Below are 19,316 nucleotides of genomic sequence, written 5' to 3' on the forward strand. Positions count from 1 at the left end.
GCCGCTGCATCTTAGCAACTTTCATCACAGCCGCACATTCAACAGCACAGGCACACGCAGATAAAGGATCAGAATCAGTTTTCTGCCACAGCGGGAGCCTGCTAGAGAGACGGTGGTGTCATATCTGGTTGCAGCCAAGACATGAAACACAAGAGCAAGAGACAACAAGGAAGTCTGGAGCTTTTAACATCCACATAATGTTTGCGTTGCATTGGATAAAATAAATAAAGAACAAGGGACGAGAATGAAATAAAGGGAATTTGTCGGCACTCAAATCATTGCAAACATTGCAGCAGGTGTTTACTTCAACCTAAAGCTTAAGCTTCAATATAACAAGCAATGATCCTCAGCAAATAAACACAAAAAAAAGAAAAAGGCCCTCTGCCTTTATGATTATCAGTGTGCAAACACAAGCACTTCAATCAGGCTGAAATCAGTGAAGCACTGGCTGCAATCAGCCACACATATTAAAGCAAGTCTTGTTGTGTGTCCTCTTACCTTCCTCGTCCTCTTCAGTCCTGACGGCCTCTCTGGAGTACATGGCCCTCCGCAGGTTTTTCCTCTCCAGGTCTGTCATACTCGCCGCCACCGTCTCCTGGAGGTCACAGAGAGACAAACATCGGACTCTCCCCAGAATACTGAAGACTGCATCAGGAAATCAAACTTTCATTCAAAGCAGTCACAGAGTGTTTGAACCTCCCCTGAACCTAAAAACTCTTAAATTAAGAAAAGATAAGATTATAAAAGGCAGGACTTTAGCGCGTTGAATGTCTGGTCATTAATCACCTTCTCAAACTCCTGGTCCTGTCTGTGCATCAGGGTTTTCCACTGCTCAAAGAGCTCAGGCTCAGAGTTCTGGATGTCCTTCAGAGTCCCTTCGGTCTGGATGGTGCCATCTTTCATGGCAATGATCTGATAAAAAACACACACACACAAAAGTAGAAAGAAGGAATGCAATCTTGTTAGCTGACATTGGAGATAAATCTTTCTGAGATGAGCTCTCCGCGACCCAAATGAAGCAAAGACATGTTTACGTCATGACTAATACCTCAACATCACAAATGGACGGGCACACACAGGTCTTACCCAGTCTGCGTGTGGTAGATACTGGAGTTTGTGTGTGACCAACACGACCGTCCTCTTCTCCTCCCTCAGGAGCTTGAGGATGCCGTCCTGCATCAGATGGTCGCTCAGGTGGATGTCTAAGGCAGAGAATGGGTCATCCTAAAAAAATACAGATCAATGAATTAATAAAAACATTAATACATTCATAAATACATGTGATTATATATAGGAAGAGGAGAGAGCTAAACAAAACCCTGAGTAAGATTAAAAGCATTTAAAAGCTGCTTTAAAATCTGAAGTCTGAAGTAATTATTCATAACTAAATGACTTCATGACTAGTATAGTATAAAACTCATTAAAAACTCATCTTATTTGCTTGATTGGTTAGATTTCGCTGACAATGGCTAGAAACCCTCAACTGTCACCACACTTTCCAGTGCTGAAACTCTGACTGGTGCAGTTAGGCAGAAAATGATGTATTGATATAGATTATAATCTCAACCATTTTCTCATAAAAGGTTGATTGAAACTCAATTTTTTTTCAGTGATTGATCTAGAGATAATCTGCAGATCAATCAATGAAGATTATCAGTTACAGCCCAAGTTACAAACATATAATACAAACTGAATGATAATTACTGAGAGGCAAAATCCACGAGGAACTGACATTTTCAAACTATCATTTAGCATTTATCCTCTCAGCCCTGCAGATGGACTTAAGAAGTGTGTTACTATTTTAGTCAAGTAGGACACATCACAAATAGAAACACTGTTTCACTGTGAATACTTAGACAGACTGTCTGCTAGCATAGTTAAATAAATAAATAAATAAAGGCCCAATCCAACAACTAAAAGACATTATTTTGATTGAAGATGTGTGTGCAGACTCACCAGGAAGACCAGGCTGGTCTGCTGGTACAAGGCTCTGGCTACGCTGATACGCTGTTTCTGTCCACCTGACAGGATGATACCCTGCACCAGTGCGCAGGAAAATACTTAATTACAAGGTTTTACTATGAAGAGGGAGGAGCAGCATGATTACATCCATAAATACATGTGACACCCCCAGGGTAACAAAAGAAGATCACGGTTTATTTCCCGCATTACTGGCGCATGAAGGAATCCGACATGACAGTGGTCTGTCTGAACAAGGTCAGTCCACCTCCCTGCTCACAAACATCAAATCCTCACTGCACAGTAACAAAGACAAATGATTCTTCAGCACAGTGAGCCACAACGGGAGCTGTGGACACATCTGGGATTTAAAGAAAGTTGTCAGTTTTACTGTGACACTGACCCGCTCCCCGATCTCAGTCTGGTCCCCCTGTGGAAGGATGTCGATGTCAGGCTGAAGAGAGCAGGCCTCGATGACAGCTTTGTATCTGACGAGCACAAACAGAGACAGAATAAATACATAGAGAGAGAGCAGCTGCTGGCACTAGCCAGAGGGGATCTATCGGCCTGGTCATTATTAACCTGTTCATGATCTTTTCATTTGATAGAAACACAGCTTCATCTTAAACTGCTGTATGTACATCACAGCCCATTACAGTCTCTGAGCAGAACCATTCAGCAGCCTTTCAGATTTAGCCCCGAGTGTTTGATCAGACACGCTTCAGCAACATACAGACGCAGAATGAAGAGATGAGAGGTAGACTCAGAGAGCACAGAGAGTCATTCATACACATACAGGTTTTCCCTTTAAATGTCTGATCATTTCTACATCATCCTTATGGAGCTACCTACACGCTCTTCAAAGGGGACATTCTCTTATTGCTTGAACAATATCGTGAGCTAAAAGTAATGGGGTGATGGCCCAGAAAAGGTTGATTAACGCTGTTTTAAATAATGTGCGTAATTTATCGATTTGAGACTTTGTCCAGATCCTGACAAGTTTTTTGTGAGAATATTAATAAACAGGATGTGCCCTCAATGGTTAGATATTCTTAGTCTGAATCTAAATTGGTCCCTGCATAGATTTATAATTTCACAGTGTCACATGACATAGACTATTTATCTGATTGGTTGAAATATCATGTAATAAAAATCAGCACAACACTGTAGAAAAGTCGGGCTGTAAACATGGTCACGTCTCAAACCAGAAATAATAAATCCTAGCAGGTCCAGACAGAACATTCATTACTAACTTTAAAACTATGTAGTAGTTTGAAATTATTTCAATGTTTTCTTGAACTGACCAAAGCTAATGAGTGACACAGTCAACAACAGGCAGGACCACACAGTATCTTCTATTTGGAAACAAATTAAGTTAGCCCCTCTGGATGGTGCCAGAAAACAAACAAACAGCAGGACAGGTGGGAGAAAGACGGAGGAGACAGGACGGGTAATCATCTCCAGTTTAGAGAACATCTCCACAGCAACAAACCACAGCGGTCCATTAAACGTATTTTCCAAAAACAGTCCATTAAACCCAGAAGGACACGAGCAAGTGAGCTTTCAGGCGGGTGATTTGTGGCGAGGATGAAAATTGCGTGTGTGTCCAATTGATTTGGGGTCAGTAAAAGATAAAGTGTGTGTTTTTGATTGTGCCCATGCAGGCGAAAACAGCTGTTGTTGCTACGCCAGGAGTGAAACTGTAGACTCTCTGCTCTGAAACAGAACCGCACACCTCCAGCCAAGAAAGATCCTGGCTCCAGGTGTCTCAGTGTCAAAACAGTTTATCTGGGAAGTCGCTGACTTTTACTGGACTCACACTGTTGATTTAATCAGGCATCAACACATCCAATTTACCACAGTGGCCTCGGGACCAGGAACACTCTATTTTGGCTTAACAGCTTGGCCTGACAACACATTGATTATACTAATTAACAACTCTGAATGTCATTTTAACGGAGAATGTTCTCAGACAGCAAGTTTTACTGTCATTATGGGTGTCACAGTGACGGCACTGAGGCAATGACATTTCAGTAATGACCGAGGTGAAGCTAACACACTGTGGTTACTGATGCGAGCGTTCTGCCTGAAAAGTTTTGTTCAACATGGAGCACATCCACAAACATGAAAATCATTCATCTTTGACTAATCAACTAACTACTACAGTCAGTTTATTAGATTTGCATGCATACAGTCTCACACAGATTATACAGAACAGTTCTTCTTTTTTCTTTTCTCTTTTGGAGGCTGCTGTTTGTGGTGCTGTTCAACTGTATCTCAAGAGGTGTTTCTGATATTTACTTAATCACACTGATGCTGTGTCAGTGAGGGCAGACTGAATGGGTCACTATGACAGGTGTCTTTCCTTCATTGAGGGACGTTCAAGAGCAGGGGTCTGTTTGCAGCATTGAGGAAAACAATTGAAAACCATATATTTGAACCAGAACAGATGCAGCCATCCTGCATCTGGCTGCATCTGTTCCATTTTTTTATACCACTCAGAGCAGCTATGGGGTCTTACCTCGGTTTGATCATGGGCATTTCAAAGGTGATGTTCTCCACCAGCGTCGCATTCAACAGCCAGGGCTTCTGGGAAGCGTAGGCCACAGCGCCTCTCTTCCTACCAGAGGTTTTAAAACACACGTAGACATGTGTCAAACAAACAATAATCTGCTTTTCATGGCTTTTGTTTCACGCATGGGTTAAAGTTAGATCCACAGGGACTCCTCAGCACCAGAAGCTAATGACGTATGAAAATGACTCCAGTCCATAAAGAACTGGTCCGGGGATCATTAAAGGCTGCGGTGTATTTGTGAAGTCAATAAGCGACCGAGGGTTCGGGAGGGAATATATTGTTCTCTATTATCTTTAGTGGCTTTCTAGATAACCATGAGAATTGCTAGTCTGCTGTGCTGATAATGGCGACGCGTCTCCATGGAGACCTCCTGATGTGTAGGATGCTGTTTTTTATGCTCACCTGATGTCTCCGTCTCCTGCTGCATCTCTGTCTGTGGGACTGCGGAGAAAATATCACACACACACACACGCACAAATAAAAACATTACATAAGCAATACAGTTCTCCCTGAGATAAACAGATTATTGATGTGACAGCCATTAAAGCCATCTTATTCCTTTAATGATTAACAAAAACACACACACACACAAACCCCTATACTCTTCCCTCACTATGGCAATCGTGCCAGTGCTCAGCAGCCCCAGCACAAACAGGCCAACCACTGCCCTACATGAACACATCTATCATTAGCTGTCATCTTATCCTTCCTAAAAATAACGCCCACACCCCCTCCCAGTTTTTCTTCCTGTAATTTGCTGATATGGAAATCAGCAACAGTCCATTTGGACTCTGACTCATTCAGTTCTCAGAAGATCTGATTCCTCAGGCTGAGATTAGTACGTCAACACAAGGACTGTGGCTGTCGGGATGTATGCTGCTGCTTGCTCGTTCATCTTGTGTATTTGCCCTTTAACTGTAAAGGCAAGCAGTTTGATTTTTGCATGTCTGTTCAGACACACCAAACATCTAAAAATGTGTACATGTGCCTCTGGTATCAGAATGTGTCAGAAACCTGCACACTTCAATAAAATAAACAGAAACACTGACTTGGCTCTCTGTTTTGTACTGAGGCACTGGTGCTTAATCCATGTGGTATATAATCAAAGGGACAGGAATTACATAGATGAATAATTCAATAATGTATTGGGAGAGAGGATTCATGCCTAGTTTGAAATTATTTAGGGGAGTTGGCTTTCACTTTAAGAGGTATGTGGCCATGTGGACCGCTATGGAAATATCAAATATCATAATAAGTTTTTATTTTTTTATTCCATTTCATGCTTCAGTTTAATGTGTTCCTGCTGTTCACTGATTTGTTTGGAGGTGTTTTTGTCCTCCTGTTTCCTACAGACCTACTATATATTGTTTTATAACAAAAACAAAATAAAACCAACTCTTACTGTATTAATACAAATAGCATTATGTATAAAATCTTAGCATGATGCAAAAATCTAAATGATTAGTATTTAATTAATGTAATGTTATCAATGACAAGTTGAACGAACACTGGTACACAGGGGTGAGGAGTTTATGAAAACTGACATACCATTGCAGAGCTATAGAAACAAAATTCTTGTTTCTGTGGACACTCACACCCTAAAAACATTATGCTATCAATAGACGCACAGGGCTAAATGTTTCATGTTGTCTCAGAAACAAGGGCATCAGTCAGTGTCGTCAAATGCCAGTGTGACATAAATGCCTCTGTATGTATGTGTGTGTGTGTGTGTGTGTGTAATACTGGAGTGAAAAAACATCGACTGGCCAGTTGAGTTATAATTACGAACAATGATCGTCTGTGTGCTAAAATAACATCACTATTTGTGTTAGCTAAACCAGTGACAATTGTGAACTGTCAACGGAGCTTCATTTATAATGAGGATTTATAATGTCCATTAATGCTTATGTGCAAGAACTGAACAGCTGAATCAAATGTCTGTCCTGTCATCAAAAATAGCGTGCCATGACATGTTTGCACTTTGAAAACATTCCTGTAATCTGGGCTGAAAATATATTTGACTCATAGTGGACTTCAGAAATGAATCGCAGACCTTTGTGCAAGTTGACGGCATGACAGCACTGTTTAGGTTTGGGTGCTTGGGTGGTTTTTTCCCTCCTCACTCTGACCACTTACCTTTCATCTCCCTCAGTGTCCAGGCTTGGCAGACTGTAGAAAATAGAGAAAAAAGAATATTAACGAAAGTGCATCTAACAATTCTGAAATTGTTCCTCATCAAAAGTTATATGAAGTCTGGTTTTATCATTCAAAGTCTGATGAATTCTTATTTTCAGAATAACTAAATTCCTCAAAGTGTAGACACGCATACACACCTAACTCTAAAATTCATTAAGATCTGGTTGCCTGTTTGGGGCTTTGCACATGCTCAGTAGGAGCTGCAGGGTATTTTTAGGTTTGACAAGTTGACACCTCTCCCAGTGGTCCTGAGAAGGTGACTCTGATCACGTGTGAGGACGACCGGAGAGCAAAGGCTGATTTAGAACAGGTTACTGCAGCCACTTTAAAGTGGCAGCTGTTAGGAAGTGAACTGGTGACTGACATTTTAGGGGCTCTGACATGTCGTAAACACAGCTGTTACTGACTGAGTAAAATATGAAGAAGCAATGGAAGTGAATGGTGTCAGCAACTTTTAACAACACATTGTTGCCATTGAGAGTTTCTAAAAACAAAAAACAAAAATGTACCAAACATATTTTAACATAATTTTGTACCTATTTATTGCCACGCTTTACTGGCTCCAGCTGAATTAGTTTTTTGAAATTCAGTAGAAAACCAGTGAAAGAAAATAGACTTTATGTTAGACATTATATTTTATTATATTTATTTTATTTATACATATTTCATAGCGAGCACTCAATAGTATACAGGTTGTCTTTCAATATATGTGCACCACAATATCTCAAGGAATACTGGCTGTGCCTGGTTTTCCATAAAGGAAGGAACCTCTTGTTTTACTACTTTCATTCATTTGAGAATTAAGTTTGACAAAGCTAGAAATTACGAAGATGATGGCAAGAGAATAAATACATAACCGAAATATTACCAAAATTGCTATGGTCATTTTGTTCAAACGTTCTATCAAAGTCAAAGGATTTTACGCAACATGTGAAATTTCCTTTTCTAAGAAGATATATTTACCGCTTGAACTGTGCTCAAACAATGAGGGAAATGTAAAAAAAAATTCTAAAGTGAAAAATGTGAGAATGTTTTGTAAACTACTCGTGATGTTGAGATTACAACACAAAAGAATAATAAGAATCCATAATTGTGTCATGTCAAATCCAAACGGGACAATATCTAACGGCGCACAATGAAAACACCCCTTCAGAAAGTGACCTCATCAGACCTCATCACCTGATGACACTTGAAAGACACTGAAGCCTGATTGACTTTATCCTGCAGCCATCATAAAAGCAGACTAATCACGCTGGAGCTGGTGACTTAACAGCTTTCATGTCTAACTTAACCGCTGAGGGCCGGTTCCCCTTCACGTCAATCACCACCTTTAAGTATTTAAGGTCGTGTTGGAGGAGAACTCATGAAGGAGATGCTAATCATCAAAGCCAGGCTGAGGAACTTCCCACAGTTTCTAACTGACTGCAATTAACTCAAACATCCACCATTAAAACTTTAAATCCCCCTAATGATGACGGGCGGTAATGGAGCATGTCCACTGTGATGACCCCACCTGATAGTGATGATGATAATAACCGATGGCACTTTGCTATTTGTCAACAAACGTTTATTTTAGTCTCTTAAATGTCTTTTCTTCACTTTTTTGGTTTTGGTTCAATAAGTGAAATGCAGAGAACAATTTACTTTATTGATCCCCGGCAGTAAAGTGCTCTGGCCACCCTCTGGTTGTTGAACACGACCAGAGGGGGGAGGATGAGGAGGAGGACAACTAGAGCCAAAGGGAACAGGTGGTGGTGGTGGTGGTGTCCCACCAATGAAAATGTCAGACTGTTTGTGGAATATGCTGTTAGTAAACGTGTCGCCTCCTGTGACCTGTAATTCAACCCACTGATGGATTTTATTTAATCAAAAGCTAATCTGACTTTATTAAAAGCAAGGGACTAACACGGGGAGTAGAGACAAAGAGGGCGTAAAGCAGGAAGCTCATTCTTGATTTAGCAGCCAAAAGTTGACTCAACAGTGGAGCTTGTGGCGAGATTGTGTGGTCAACAGCTGTTTCCAAAGGTCAAAAATTAACTTTTGATTTCAGCATTTAAGATAACTTGGGCGCTTGCATGCTTGTATGCTAAAGTGCTCATGAAAACTAGACTCCTCCTCCACCTGCTGAGGAGGAGCAGCTGCTAAATGACAGTGAGAAAGTTTTATCAAGTAATAAAAACAGCTCTTAGCTGATTACAAACGGAAAATGACATGGACACCACCTCAGCTGATCAGTAACAGCTGACTGCCAGAGACACCAATCACAGTCAAGCCAACAAGGTTGCCATCATAAATCTGACGAGCCCACACGCTCACTCTTCTGATTAGTCATGCTGTTTACTCCTGCCAGCCACATGCTGCTCCCATTCATCCTCGTCTTGCCTTTTGCTTTGTGTCTATTTCTTATCTCTTTTGTTCGGTCGCAGACTGGTGAGAATTATTTGTGGGGACATTTTCAAATGCTGACTTTTTCCCTCCCAGATTCAACTTTTGATCCATGTGTAGCTATAAATGCTCCTGAGAGAAACTGTCTGAAGTCTGAATGACAGCTCCTTAGTCTCTCCCTGGGACATTTGATAAGTGAGAGGGTTAGGCACCCGACAGGGTGCACAAGCCAACCTAACATCAGAGAGACTGCCAGCATGACCCTGGCATCAGGACAGGAGGATCTGTGTGTGCGAGTGTGTGTGTGGCTGCCAGGGACACCAATAGGGGGAGGGGGTCAACTTTGTTGACAAATTGAGAGTGATAGTGGTGCTATCCCTGGGTAGATGGCGAGATCTTCGGATGTGTGGCATAGAGGCTAATGAATGCCAGAATGCATCAGGTGCGACATGAGAGTTCAGGTTCAGCTGAGTTATTTCAAATGCGCTCTGCCTCTCTGAAACCACTGCAGAGTTTATTTTTGCTGGAAGTTATAATTGGCCATTCTGCAGAAAGATCAAGACTTTCACCGAGAGACTCCAGAGGTTACAAAAATCGATGAAAATATGTCAAGTTCAACCAAAGTGCTCCCATTGTGTTAGTCTGCAGTCTTACTATTTAGTGCTGCAGTCCACACAAATAATCAGTATAACAATTACCAAACCTTCCACAAATGACATCCATCAAAGCAGCATTATGATCCTAATTTATTGCAGTGAGCTTCTTTACAGTGTGAATTACTATAAGAACATTACATTACATTCATTTGGCATTAATTTGTTTGCAAACTGGGGGTCAAAACAACCCAAGTGGTCACATGATGAATCTGAGCGGTCGTATTATAAAATACTGACAAAATTACGTCTTCAGTCGCAGCTTTCTTCAATGACCACATATATGACCACCTATTGTCATGTGACTTAAGTCCCGTACTTAGATCACATCAACAAATGAGCAATTTTAATTGTTTGCGGTGAGGAATCACTCAAAAATGTCTGGAATCACCGATTTTAACATTTTTGTCCTTAGTGACTTACAACCTCCATGGAAATATGTCCCCATGTAGTTAAAAAGCGTAAGAGCAAGGAAAAGAGGTGTTCATAAGTGTTAGCTAGGATGGCGTGCGCAGGTTTCATCTGAAAAGGGGGGTTTCAGCAAGTCTATTGGGATCCTTTCCCATGTGCGTTTGACTAATTTTGGCTCAGTGGTGGTTAAAAGGATCCTCACATTCTTCCACACTCCATCTACCAGCCATAAACAATAAAAGCTGCAATATCAGCTCTATTTCATTGGCATACAAATCAATTTTCTTTATAGCCATGTCATGGTCAGAGGTCTGGTTTTGATGCTAATTACGGTGCCTTGTCATGGAGGTAGAATTCATTGCTGCAAGACAACACATAAATAGAAGGATCAAGCCGTCCCTGACAGACCAATTACCAGAGAAGTTTTAAAAGCACGAGTCAGAGTGGTCCGGTTTCTCCTCAGATTAACCTTTCACCTCTGAACTTCATTTCAAAGATGAGCTGTGCAACACAAGGACCAGGATTTCCCTGAAGACACATGTATCATGTTCCTTTGTTATTGAATGGTTCAGGAAGTGGTTGATGTACTGAGATGACTGCTGTATAGGTGCTGTTGATGAAACCAGCACTTCCTTATTGAAGCAAAAAGCTCAAAAACACAGAGCCTTATGCCATTTAGATACAGGAGACACTTAACAGATCAGATCATTAGGTCAAAGGGTGATAAGCATCATCCTTCTGTTCCCATCCAGCAGATTGATGTACAAAGAACAATCACAGTTACTTTCACAGGACACCTTATTTTCATTCATTTTGCCATTCAAATAATCAAATAATGATCAAAACTCTCAGTAACTGTGGAGCTACAAAGTAAACGTGTAACTCACTTGTTCCAGGTGACTGTTCCCGATACTCTCTGCATCTCTCCCAGCGCTGCCAGCAACAGAGATGATTTTCCACAACCCACCTGGCCCACAATCATAGTCAGCTTACCTGAGAGGTTTGATGAGAGAGGGAGGCAATACCACCATTAGTAAACAGGAAGGAATCTGGGTAGAAGGACAAATAAGGAGAGGAGCCGAGGAGGCAGGCTGCCCATCACACTGATTGATGCTTACCAAAGGGAATCTTGATGTCCACATTAGAAAGTGTTGGTGGTCCGTCGGTCCAGGTGAAATAACCGTTGTTTATCTGAGGAAAGCATAGCACAGAGTCATCCAGGTAGCAAACAGATTAACTTACTCTTGAACAAGTAAACAGAAAACACGTCATTCGTCCTCTCGGCAGAGTGGCAGTGAGGACGGATGACGTAAATGTGGTTTAATTCTTAATCACTTTATGAAGGGGAATGATACAGCCCCCACGATACTGTGAATGACATGCAGAGAATTAAATGAGCAGGCTCCGCAGGTTGAAATTTTCCAGAGCTACGTACACTGCAGAGCTAGAAGGAAAAATCCCAGATGTTAGGACAAAAATGTCAAAAATACCCCTCTAAGGCACACATGAAATGTGTGTGTATGTGTATGATGCTACCGACTATGTTGTTTTGAGAGGATTTTGAAATACTGTATATTTCATACATACACACAGGCTCAGTATATCTGTATGTCAATAAAAAGAATGCAAATGCTTAAAAAAGTAAAATCTTTATATTTCAAAAACATTGTTCTTCTTTTAATTTACAACAGTTTAAGTATTAAATATTTACTTAGATTTATAGAGTTGATTTATTTTGTCCTTATCACACTCATGATTATGATTTGTGTTATGATGAGGTTTTTAATTAGCTGTCTTCATTCATTGGTTGTATTCATTCTTAAATGCATTCATTTTGATTACTTAATTTAGCTGAAGTTATTTTGGCAGCTCAGAGTGTTTTTTAATACACTCTGACTAACTTTTCCTCTTTGCTCCACAGTTTCTACAGTAAGGGGCAACAAGGCTGTTTTTCAGGCTCCCCTTTCATTGGAATAATTTACTGTCACACTTTAAATCATCATTTTAAATCTTTTGGATAAGTCAAAACCATTCTTTCTTATTATCTCTATTTCCTCTAATCTTCACTTTTATAATGTTGATGTCCTGACAATGACTTCAATATTTTTTTTCTATGAACCTGCATAGTGGATGAAATGGAACGACCTGATGAGACGCTCGTGGAAACGAGACGAGGCTGTATCAATGCATTTGTTCAATGTCCCTCATGCAAAGAAACTTCTAAAGGTCATAGCTGCTACGTGACTCGTGTCACTGTGGCAGAACTTCAGTCGGTGTAATTTGAAACGAGTGGCCTTTTGATAAAACCTGCAGGAATACTGAATCCTGTTACTGAGTAGGCCGAGTGAGATCTGGTGCAGTCCGGAGGATGACACATTGCTCTCTCCTTTTGTCTGTCTCACCTTGATACAGACGTCTTGGTCCATGTCCTGGGAGGGTCCGTCGCCCTCGTGGTCCCCCTGTGAGCTGTAGTTGTTCCAGTCATCCCTTGGGGGGCGCTTCCGATTCACCACCTTCAGGGGCTGGAGGAATCGGGACAAGGAGGAGGACGACGACGACGACGAAGGGAAAGGTTTAGAGGGTGACTAAAGGAGGGTTGTATAACATCAGGTACGGAGGACGAAGGAGAAAATGATGTTAAAGGTGGAGGAAGACAACAGTATTCACAGCACAGTGGGGATCCACCAGCAGACTAGGATCCTAAGAAACATCATCTGTCTTGTTGCCTAACCTAGCCAACCACCTATGTATGCTAGCATACATGTACATGTACTTACCACAGCCTGGTATCTATTTTGGTTGTGATTGCTAGAGCCAGAGGTTAACATGGCTCTGGGCTCCTGCTCCTCTCCAATCTCATCGCTTGAGAAAAACTCGCTGAGCTTCTGAACACTGCAGAGCAGAGACAATCAGTCACTAACGATGACAAATAAAATGAAATCTACATCATAAATCAACAAACAACACAGAATTTAAATAGATAACAGCATCCCTACTGTTTACTGACATTTACCTTCCCTTTATCTCGCCGTCACACTCACACATCTCTACATCTCTAAATTAATTCCTAAAAGAGAAGACATTATTCCCTGATATATGCCTCCTAAATCTGTGCTCAATAACACAGTTTAGTAACTGAATAACTTTGTCCCAACTGAAGTATCCACATGTTTCATGGACGTACAGGTGATGTGTTACAGTAAACCCTTTGTGTTGGAGAAAATACACTGACATAGTGTAAGAAGTGTCCCTATTATCACAGAGAGTATTATGAAATGAGAATATTCTTATTCTTATGCTTAAATCTAAAAAAGTTGCACAATGACTTTGCATTCGCAACACTGTAAAAGTTTTTTCTTTCTCCTCTACAAAGAGGCGTTTTGTTGAAGTGTGAAAAGAAACTGAAGTGCTGAATCTACACGGAAAGGGTTTTTTTCCCTGTGTGTCTGACAAAGTGTGTCACATCACACAGTCTCAAAATAGACATCTCAGATGATCACAGGCAGCTCCCACATTCAAGAGAGAAAAGCCACTCTAGTCAAAATGAGGTGCTCACATCAGCACAGTTGTGGTAGCTGGACCCCCACAAACAGTCAGTGTCATCACCTTTTACACTGCTGCTGTGTTTCAAGAGGTAAAGACGGAGATGATGGGATGTAAACTGACACGCTCTTAATGCCAGAACAGAATTAAGGAAAAGATTTCTGCTTCGTTGAATTCATGGTATACCGTTAGCAGACTGTTTAATCTTTAAGCAGTTAATTAATTTACATTTGAGTTCTAGGAGAAGTAAATAAAAAATTTAGGTAAAGCAGTGAGACTGCTATTCTGTTATTCGTTTTCATCTAATTTTCCTGATATCTAATTATACATAAAAAATTATACATTAAAATTACATGTCTATACACTGTAACAGCTCAGGCGAACCCTGGTAATGTTTTGCTCTTCAGTATTCTGGCAAATTTGAGGAGTTTTTCCTTTTTCTATTGTGAATTGGTTGAAATTTACCTTAACAAATTAAGTCATTGTCAAGCGCTCCTGCTTGCTTTGCAAGTTACTGTATTTGTCTTTCTTAATTCACTTTGGGCAGAACTCAAAGAGAATTAAGAAGTCTCATGTAGTAGAGCACACCTCCCTGAAGATAAAAGCATGCGAGTTAAAAATGAGTAATCTGTAAAAATCTACTGCATCACTCAATATCATCAGCACTGTACACGTCCAGAGGAGGGACAACGTGGGGAGTTAGTGACTGCAGCATTTGTAGAGAACAGAGAGAGATCTGTAACTTTGCAGCAGCCTAATTACAACAGATGTCTTGACTGCAAAACTAATTGTGAGACTAATTGCCAAAACAAACAGGCACGAGGCTCCAGTGTCAGACACAAGTTCACTAAACCAACAGAGAAATGAAGCACTTTGTTAACTGAACAAAGGCTGATCGAATAATGGAGCTGAGCCACCTACTGCAGGAAAAGGTCAGGTGTTTCATCTAATCATGTTGCTTTTCACTGCTCTGCCCTTTGTCAGTAGTGTTTCTGTTGTTTGAGCTAGCATCTCCTCCCACATGACTATTTTCAGAGATCTCCCGACCAATAAACATCTGAAAGCAAAAACAAACCAGCGTTTCCTAGTTTATCTTTAGAGAATGAAGCTGGGGTGTTTATCATTTATCTTAAAAATCTGACATTGCTCTCTACAGTAAAAACATTTTTTTTTTAGTTTGTCACCTAACAAGAGCCTTGACGGTGGAGCGCACCACGCTGGAGAGCAGGAAGAGGGGGGTGACCAGGATGTGAAAGAGGGACAGAGAGGCAAAGGCCACAGCTGGGGACAGATCAGCGTCCTCGGAGATGTGAACATGAACCACAAACGTCTGCAGGATGAGAGAGAGGACAGAATGGCTGAGGTTAGTCTCCACAGCATGGATTCACATCTGAAGCCTGTGAACTTTAGTTAACTTCTGATTGGCTGACAGTCTAAGAGAAACAGAGGTCATTCTCCGGCTGGTGAACTTGAGGTGTCCTGGCAAGAGTCTGAGGGGCATCATTTGTCTATGTGTCATTTGTAATTGTCCCTCTCCTTGAGATCTGTCTACACCACTCAAGTCTGCAACCATGAAGGACTTCTATAAATACAGGCAGGATTTAGCGTGATGCTGTCAGAGAGCCGTCCGCAGTGTCACTGTGAAATAGACACTGGACGTCTTACAGTCAGACTGTAGTCTGACACCGTCTCTGCTCTGTCCTCCACAGACGAGGAAAGTCAACAGGATGAATTCTGCACAGTAGTTATCGGCTCTGTTTGTCACTAGAAACAACCATTATATTTCATCTGTCGCTATCTTGATATCATTCACATTTAGGCACATCAATGGTCGAGCCAGAATTTAAACTCACCGTCAATACAGCTGCGATGGGAATAGCTGCATTCATGAAAACTGAAAATAGAAAAACAGACATAAGGAAGTGAAGGCGTTTTCTCGTAGAGAATAATTGTTTCTGGACTAGTTTTCCAAAGCTTCTGTACATTACCATGAAAAAGCAGTAGTTTATCCATTTCAACTCAGATATGCTGTTCAAACTTTGAATGGTTACTACGTATGGGATGAAAAAATAAATTCAAGATCCTTTTCTGTCTCATAAAAACATTTCATAACTAATTAGACATAAAAATACATGGCCTGGGTGTGCTGTTGGAGTGTATACCAGCTAAAACTACGTGAAACGAGGTGTTTCAGTGTTTTCTGAGTACATTTGTTGCTCTTTGACTCCAACTATGCTGTAAATTCAAAATGTCATTAATTATTATTAAATGCCTCAATGTCAAGGCTGTTACTGCAGTGGCAGTGTAATCTCAGCATTACATTCATGGTGAATAAATCTGGGTTTCTATTATTGTCATGACATTATTTTGTTTCCTTGCTCTCGTAAAACTGTAAAGGGGGAAACTGTAACTGCTCATTTTTCTTAAATCTGCAATTATTGATTTTAGATTAGACAGAACTGGAGCCACTGTTCATCTGACGGTGTGGGAGAAGTTAAGAAGGACAAACTGTGGAAAACAATAAAGTATTGAGTGACCATATTGTGGTGATGCAGTGATGTATTTACTGTAAATAAGAAATGAATGGAAGAACAACAATCCATGTTAGTTGCGTAACCTAAACATTATCTTTACATCCAGTTATTTTTAGAGGCACATTAGTCGAGTAAATGGTGATGTCGTGTGAATCATTGTGCCTTCCTGTGAACGTTTTCCCGAAGAAGAAACATTTAATTTTTAGCACTTTTTACATGAAGTTTAAAGGCCAGAGATTAAAGTTCAGTGTGTGCAGAGGAAACAAAGCGCCTTACTGGATATGGATGTGTACAGAGCGAAGGCCTGCAGGCTGGTGAGCTCTTTGCCCCTGGTCTCCTCCACGCTGTCACAGAAGATGTGCTCCCAGGCGTACAGTTTCAGCAGCTTGATGCCTCGCAGCAGCTCATTGGTCTTCTTTAGACGTTCACTGGAGTATTCCTGCAAGTCGAAAGGGAGACTTTGATTACACAACCACAATCTGACACATATAGGGCAGGTCAATTCTATAAAGAGATATATGGGACAACAGATAAAGAGGTGCAGCCAGAGGGCGACACAAGTGTAATCACCTCTAATTCTTGGGTTCACTTACTGAAGTGTTTTTTTCCTCTGGTATAAAATCAGTAAAAGAAAAAAACAGTATCTGGTCTTATTGGATGTAGCAGGTGGAAGCAGCAGAAAGGTTTGAGGCATGATGAGCATGTCTTGTGTGTTTCAGAAGATTGTGTTCAAGATGTTGAGATAATGAGTGTTGCTATGAGACGTCCAGTTAATTGTGTGTGTCTGTGTGTTCCCATGTGTGTGACATCAAGATTCAACACCATCGTTACGTCCACCTCATTACCTGGAATGATGTGGACAAACCAATATTGACCAACTCTGTTTGCAAAGTTGTGCGTGATCTTTTGAAGTGAAACCACACTCACTGAACAGACTGTTTGTATTCTATTTCAATGTGTGAATAGATTGTTAGTAACCAGGATCTCTGGGGGGAAAAAAACTAGCCATTACATTTACTCTGTAGGTGATAATGGGTTTCTGTAGCAGCTCCGAGAAATTTTAATGCTCACTGCAAAGTAAACCAAAGTGTTGGACAAACTGGTGCTAAATGAAAAGACAGGGAATCACTGAAGTTCAAAAAGACCATGAATGTCTGCAGGAAATTCTATAGCTATTCCATCCAATAGAAATTTTAGTCTGGTGGGCAGATTACATTGCTATCCATATAAAAGCAAATAAAATAAGAAATACATATATAGTCACAAATGGTTCAATAAAAAATACTCACCAGAGTGCTCTTCTGTGTTTGGGACAGCTTGGTGGCGACGAAATATTGTACAGGAGCTAACACAGCGATCACGGTTGCTCCAATCAAGGCACTGATTCCCAAGAGGTAGTAGAGCAGGATCACTCCCACAATAATCTGAGAGTGGAAGACACAGGGAACGACGGAAAGAAAAGACATTAACCTTGTGGGGGGAAAAATGAGGAATACAAGATTTCCAAAGAGGAGCTCTTCAGATTCACAACCCTCCCCGCTGACCTTATGTGACGAGCGGATTACAATAGAGCACCTTTGTGTGACGAACGCTGACCTTGATCACAACACAGACATCAGCATTCATGCGAGGAGATGTCACACAAGTGACATACAGCTTAAAAACTAATTTCTGACACTGGCTGTGAACAAAGCAAATGCTGAGAGAATGACAAGAGCCTCTGAGAGACATTATCATTCAACTGGGTTTATACACTGACATTCATACAAGCAAAGCAGCATATTTCTACAAGGTTCTGAATTTTAAATACACAACTCACAACTCAGCTTCAACTTCAGCATCAGTCTGTACGTTAAGCAATGAATAAAGAATGATCAAAATTAAATAATTATGAAAATAAAGCTTTTTCTCATCCTGCACAGTAACAATAACTCTCTCTCTCTCTCCGGGTTAACAACAGACATGAGTCATATTTCCACCTGTCCTTGGCTCCTTTCCAGCCACCCACCATCTTTGGCATCACACTGAACGCATGCCGGATCCACAAATACCCAGGACACACAGACCCAGATGGAAATGGATGTGGTATTTCACACTCGCACACCCTCTCTTTCATCTGTCGCAGGATAATATCTGCCTCTGGGGGCCAGGTGGGTAATGGGTAAAAGAGCAGCATGATATTGTTTGACAGTGGCTCCTTCCTAAATGTGAGTCATATGTGACCATGGCATTTTGCACAGCAGTGTACAGGTGTGGAGGCACCAGCCCCCACTCTGAGCTTCTTACATGAATCATACCTGATGTAAGCGTGTGTTGTTGTTAAAAAGCTTCACCCTACGCACTGTACAGCAGGGCTGCAACTAATGATTATTCTCATTGTCGATTACTCTGTTGATTGTTTTCTCGCTTGATCGATTACTTGTTTGGTGTATAAAATGTTAAAATTGTTCGGCTGGACCAAAGCAGTGGTCCGAAAAGACTAAAGCTGCCATCGCTAGAGCCAAGCGGCAAGTATGGCTAAAACCAGGATAGGCACAACAATGGATAGATAGGTTCTACATAGAAACCAATATTCTGGTTCAAGTTTCAAAGCTGCAAACCAGCAGGTTTTTGCCTTGAATTTTTCTGTGTGGAGTTTGCGGTGCTTGCATGGCTTTTCTCCAGGTAATCCAGCTTCCTCCCACAGTCCAAAGACATGCAGGTTAGGTTAATTGGTGACTCTAAATTTCCTGTAGGTGTGAGTGTGAATGGTTGTTTGTCTCTATATGTCAGCCCTGTGATTGACTGCCGACCAGTCCAGGGTGTGCCCCGCCTCTCGCCCAAGGTCAGCTAGGATTGGCTCCAGCCCCCCCACGACCCTGAAGCGGTCTAGACAATGGATGGATGGATGATTGAATTCCATGTGTAGTGCTCACTGTCACATTGTCATACCTCCATAGGAAACTTCCTGGGACACCTCTGCTTTTACTGCTGTGACAAGTCAAAATGTGTGCTGTGAAAAAGGCCTACTACTGAACACAGTGTGTACTAAAAAGGCAGCAGAGATACAGAACAGAGCTG

General features: G+C 41.1%; 1 protein-coding gene across 1 annotated transcript in view; it reads right to left on the reverse strand.

The window, feature by feature from the left end:
- Nucleotides 1–19,316, reverse strand: part of abcc8 (ATP-binding cassette, sub-family C (CFTR/MRP), member 8) — a 48,381-nt gene that overhangs the window by 12,545 nt on the left and 16,520 nt on the right. Inside the window, exons 9-24 of the mRNA XM_070831253.1 lie at nt 17,546–17,680; nt 16,533–16,695; nt 15,576–15,616; nt 14,907–15,052; nt 12,957–13,071; nt 12,582–12,701; nt 11,298–11,370; nt 11,067–11,172; nt 6,671–6,703; nt 4,937–4,975; nt 4,481–4,579; nt 2,363–2,447; nt 1,957–2,037; nt 1,087–1,224; nt 787–912; nt 499–595 (exon numbers count right to left, since the gene is read on the reverse strand). Coding sequence (XP_070687354.1) covers nt 499–595; nt 787–912; nt 1,087–1,224; nt 1,957–2,037; nt 2,363–2,447; nt 4,481–4,579; nt 4,937–4,975; nt 6,671–6,703; nt 11,067–11,172; nt 11,298–11,370; nt 12,582–12,701; nt 12,957–13,071; nt 14,907–15,052; nt 15,576–15,616; nt 16,533–16,695; nt 17,546–17,680 — 1,597 coding nt within the window. The remainder of the gene's footprint in view (nt 1–498; nt 596–786; nt 913–1,086; nt 1,225–1,956; nt 2,038–2,362; nt 2,448–4,480; nt 4,580–4,936; nt 4,976–6,670; nt 6,704–11,066; nt 11,173–11,297; nt 11,371–12,581; nt 12,702–12,956; nt 13,072–14,906; nt 15,053–15,575; nt 15,617–16,532; nt 16,696–17,545; nt 17,681–19,316) is intronic.

Source organism: Pempheris klunzingeri, chromosome 5 (genome assembly GCF_042242105.1).
Source record: "Pempheris klunzingeri isolate RE-2024b chromosome 5, fPemKlu1.hap1, whole genome shotgun sequence".
NCBI lineage: Eukaryota > Metazoa > Chordata > Actinopteri > Acropomatiformes > Pempheridae > Pempheris > Pempheris klunzingeri.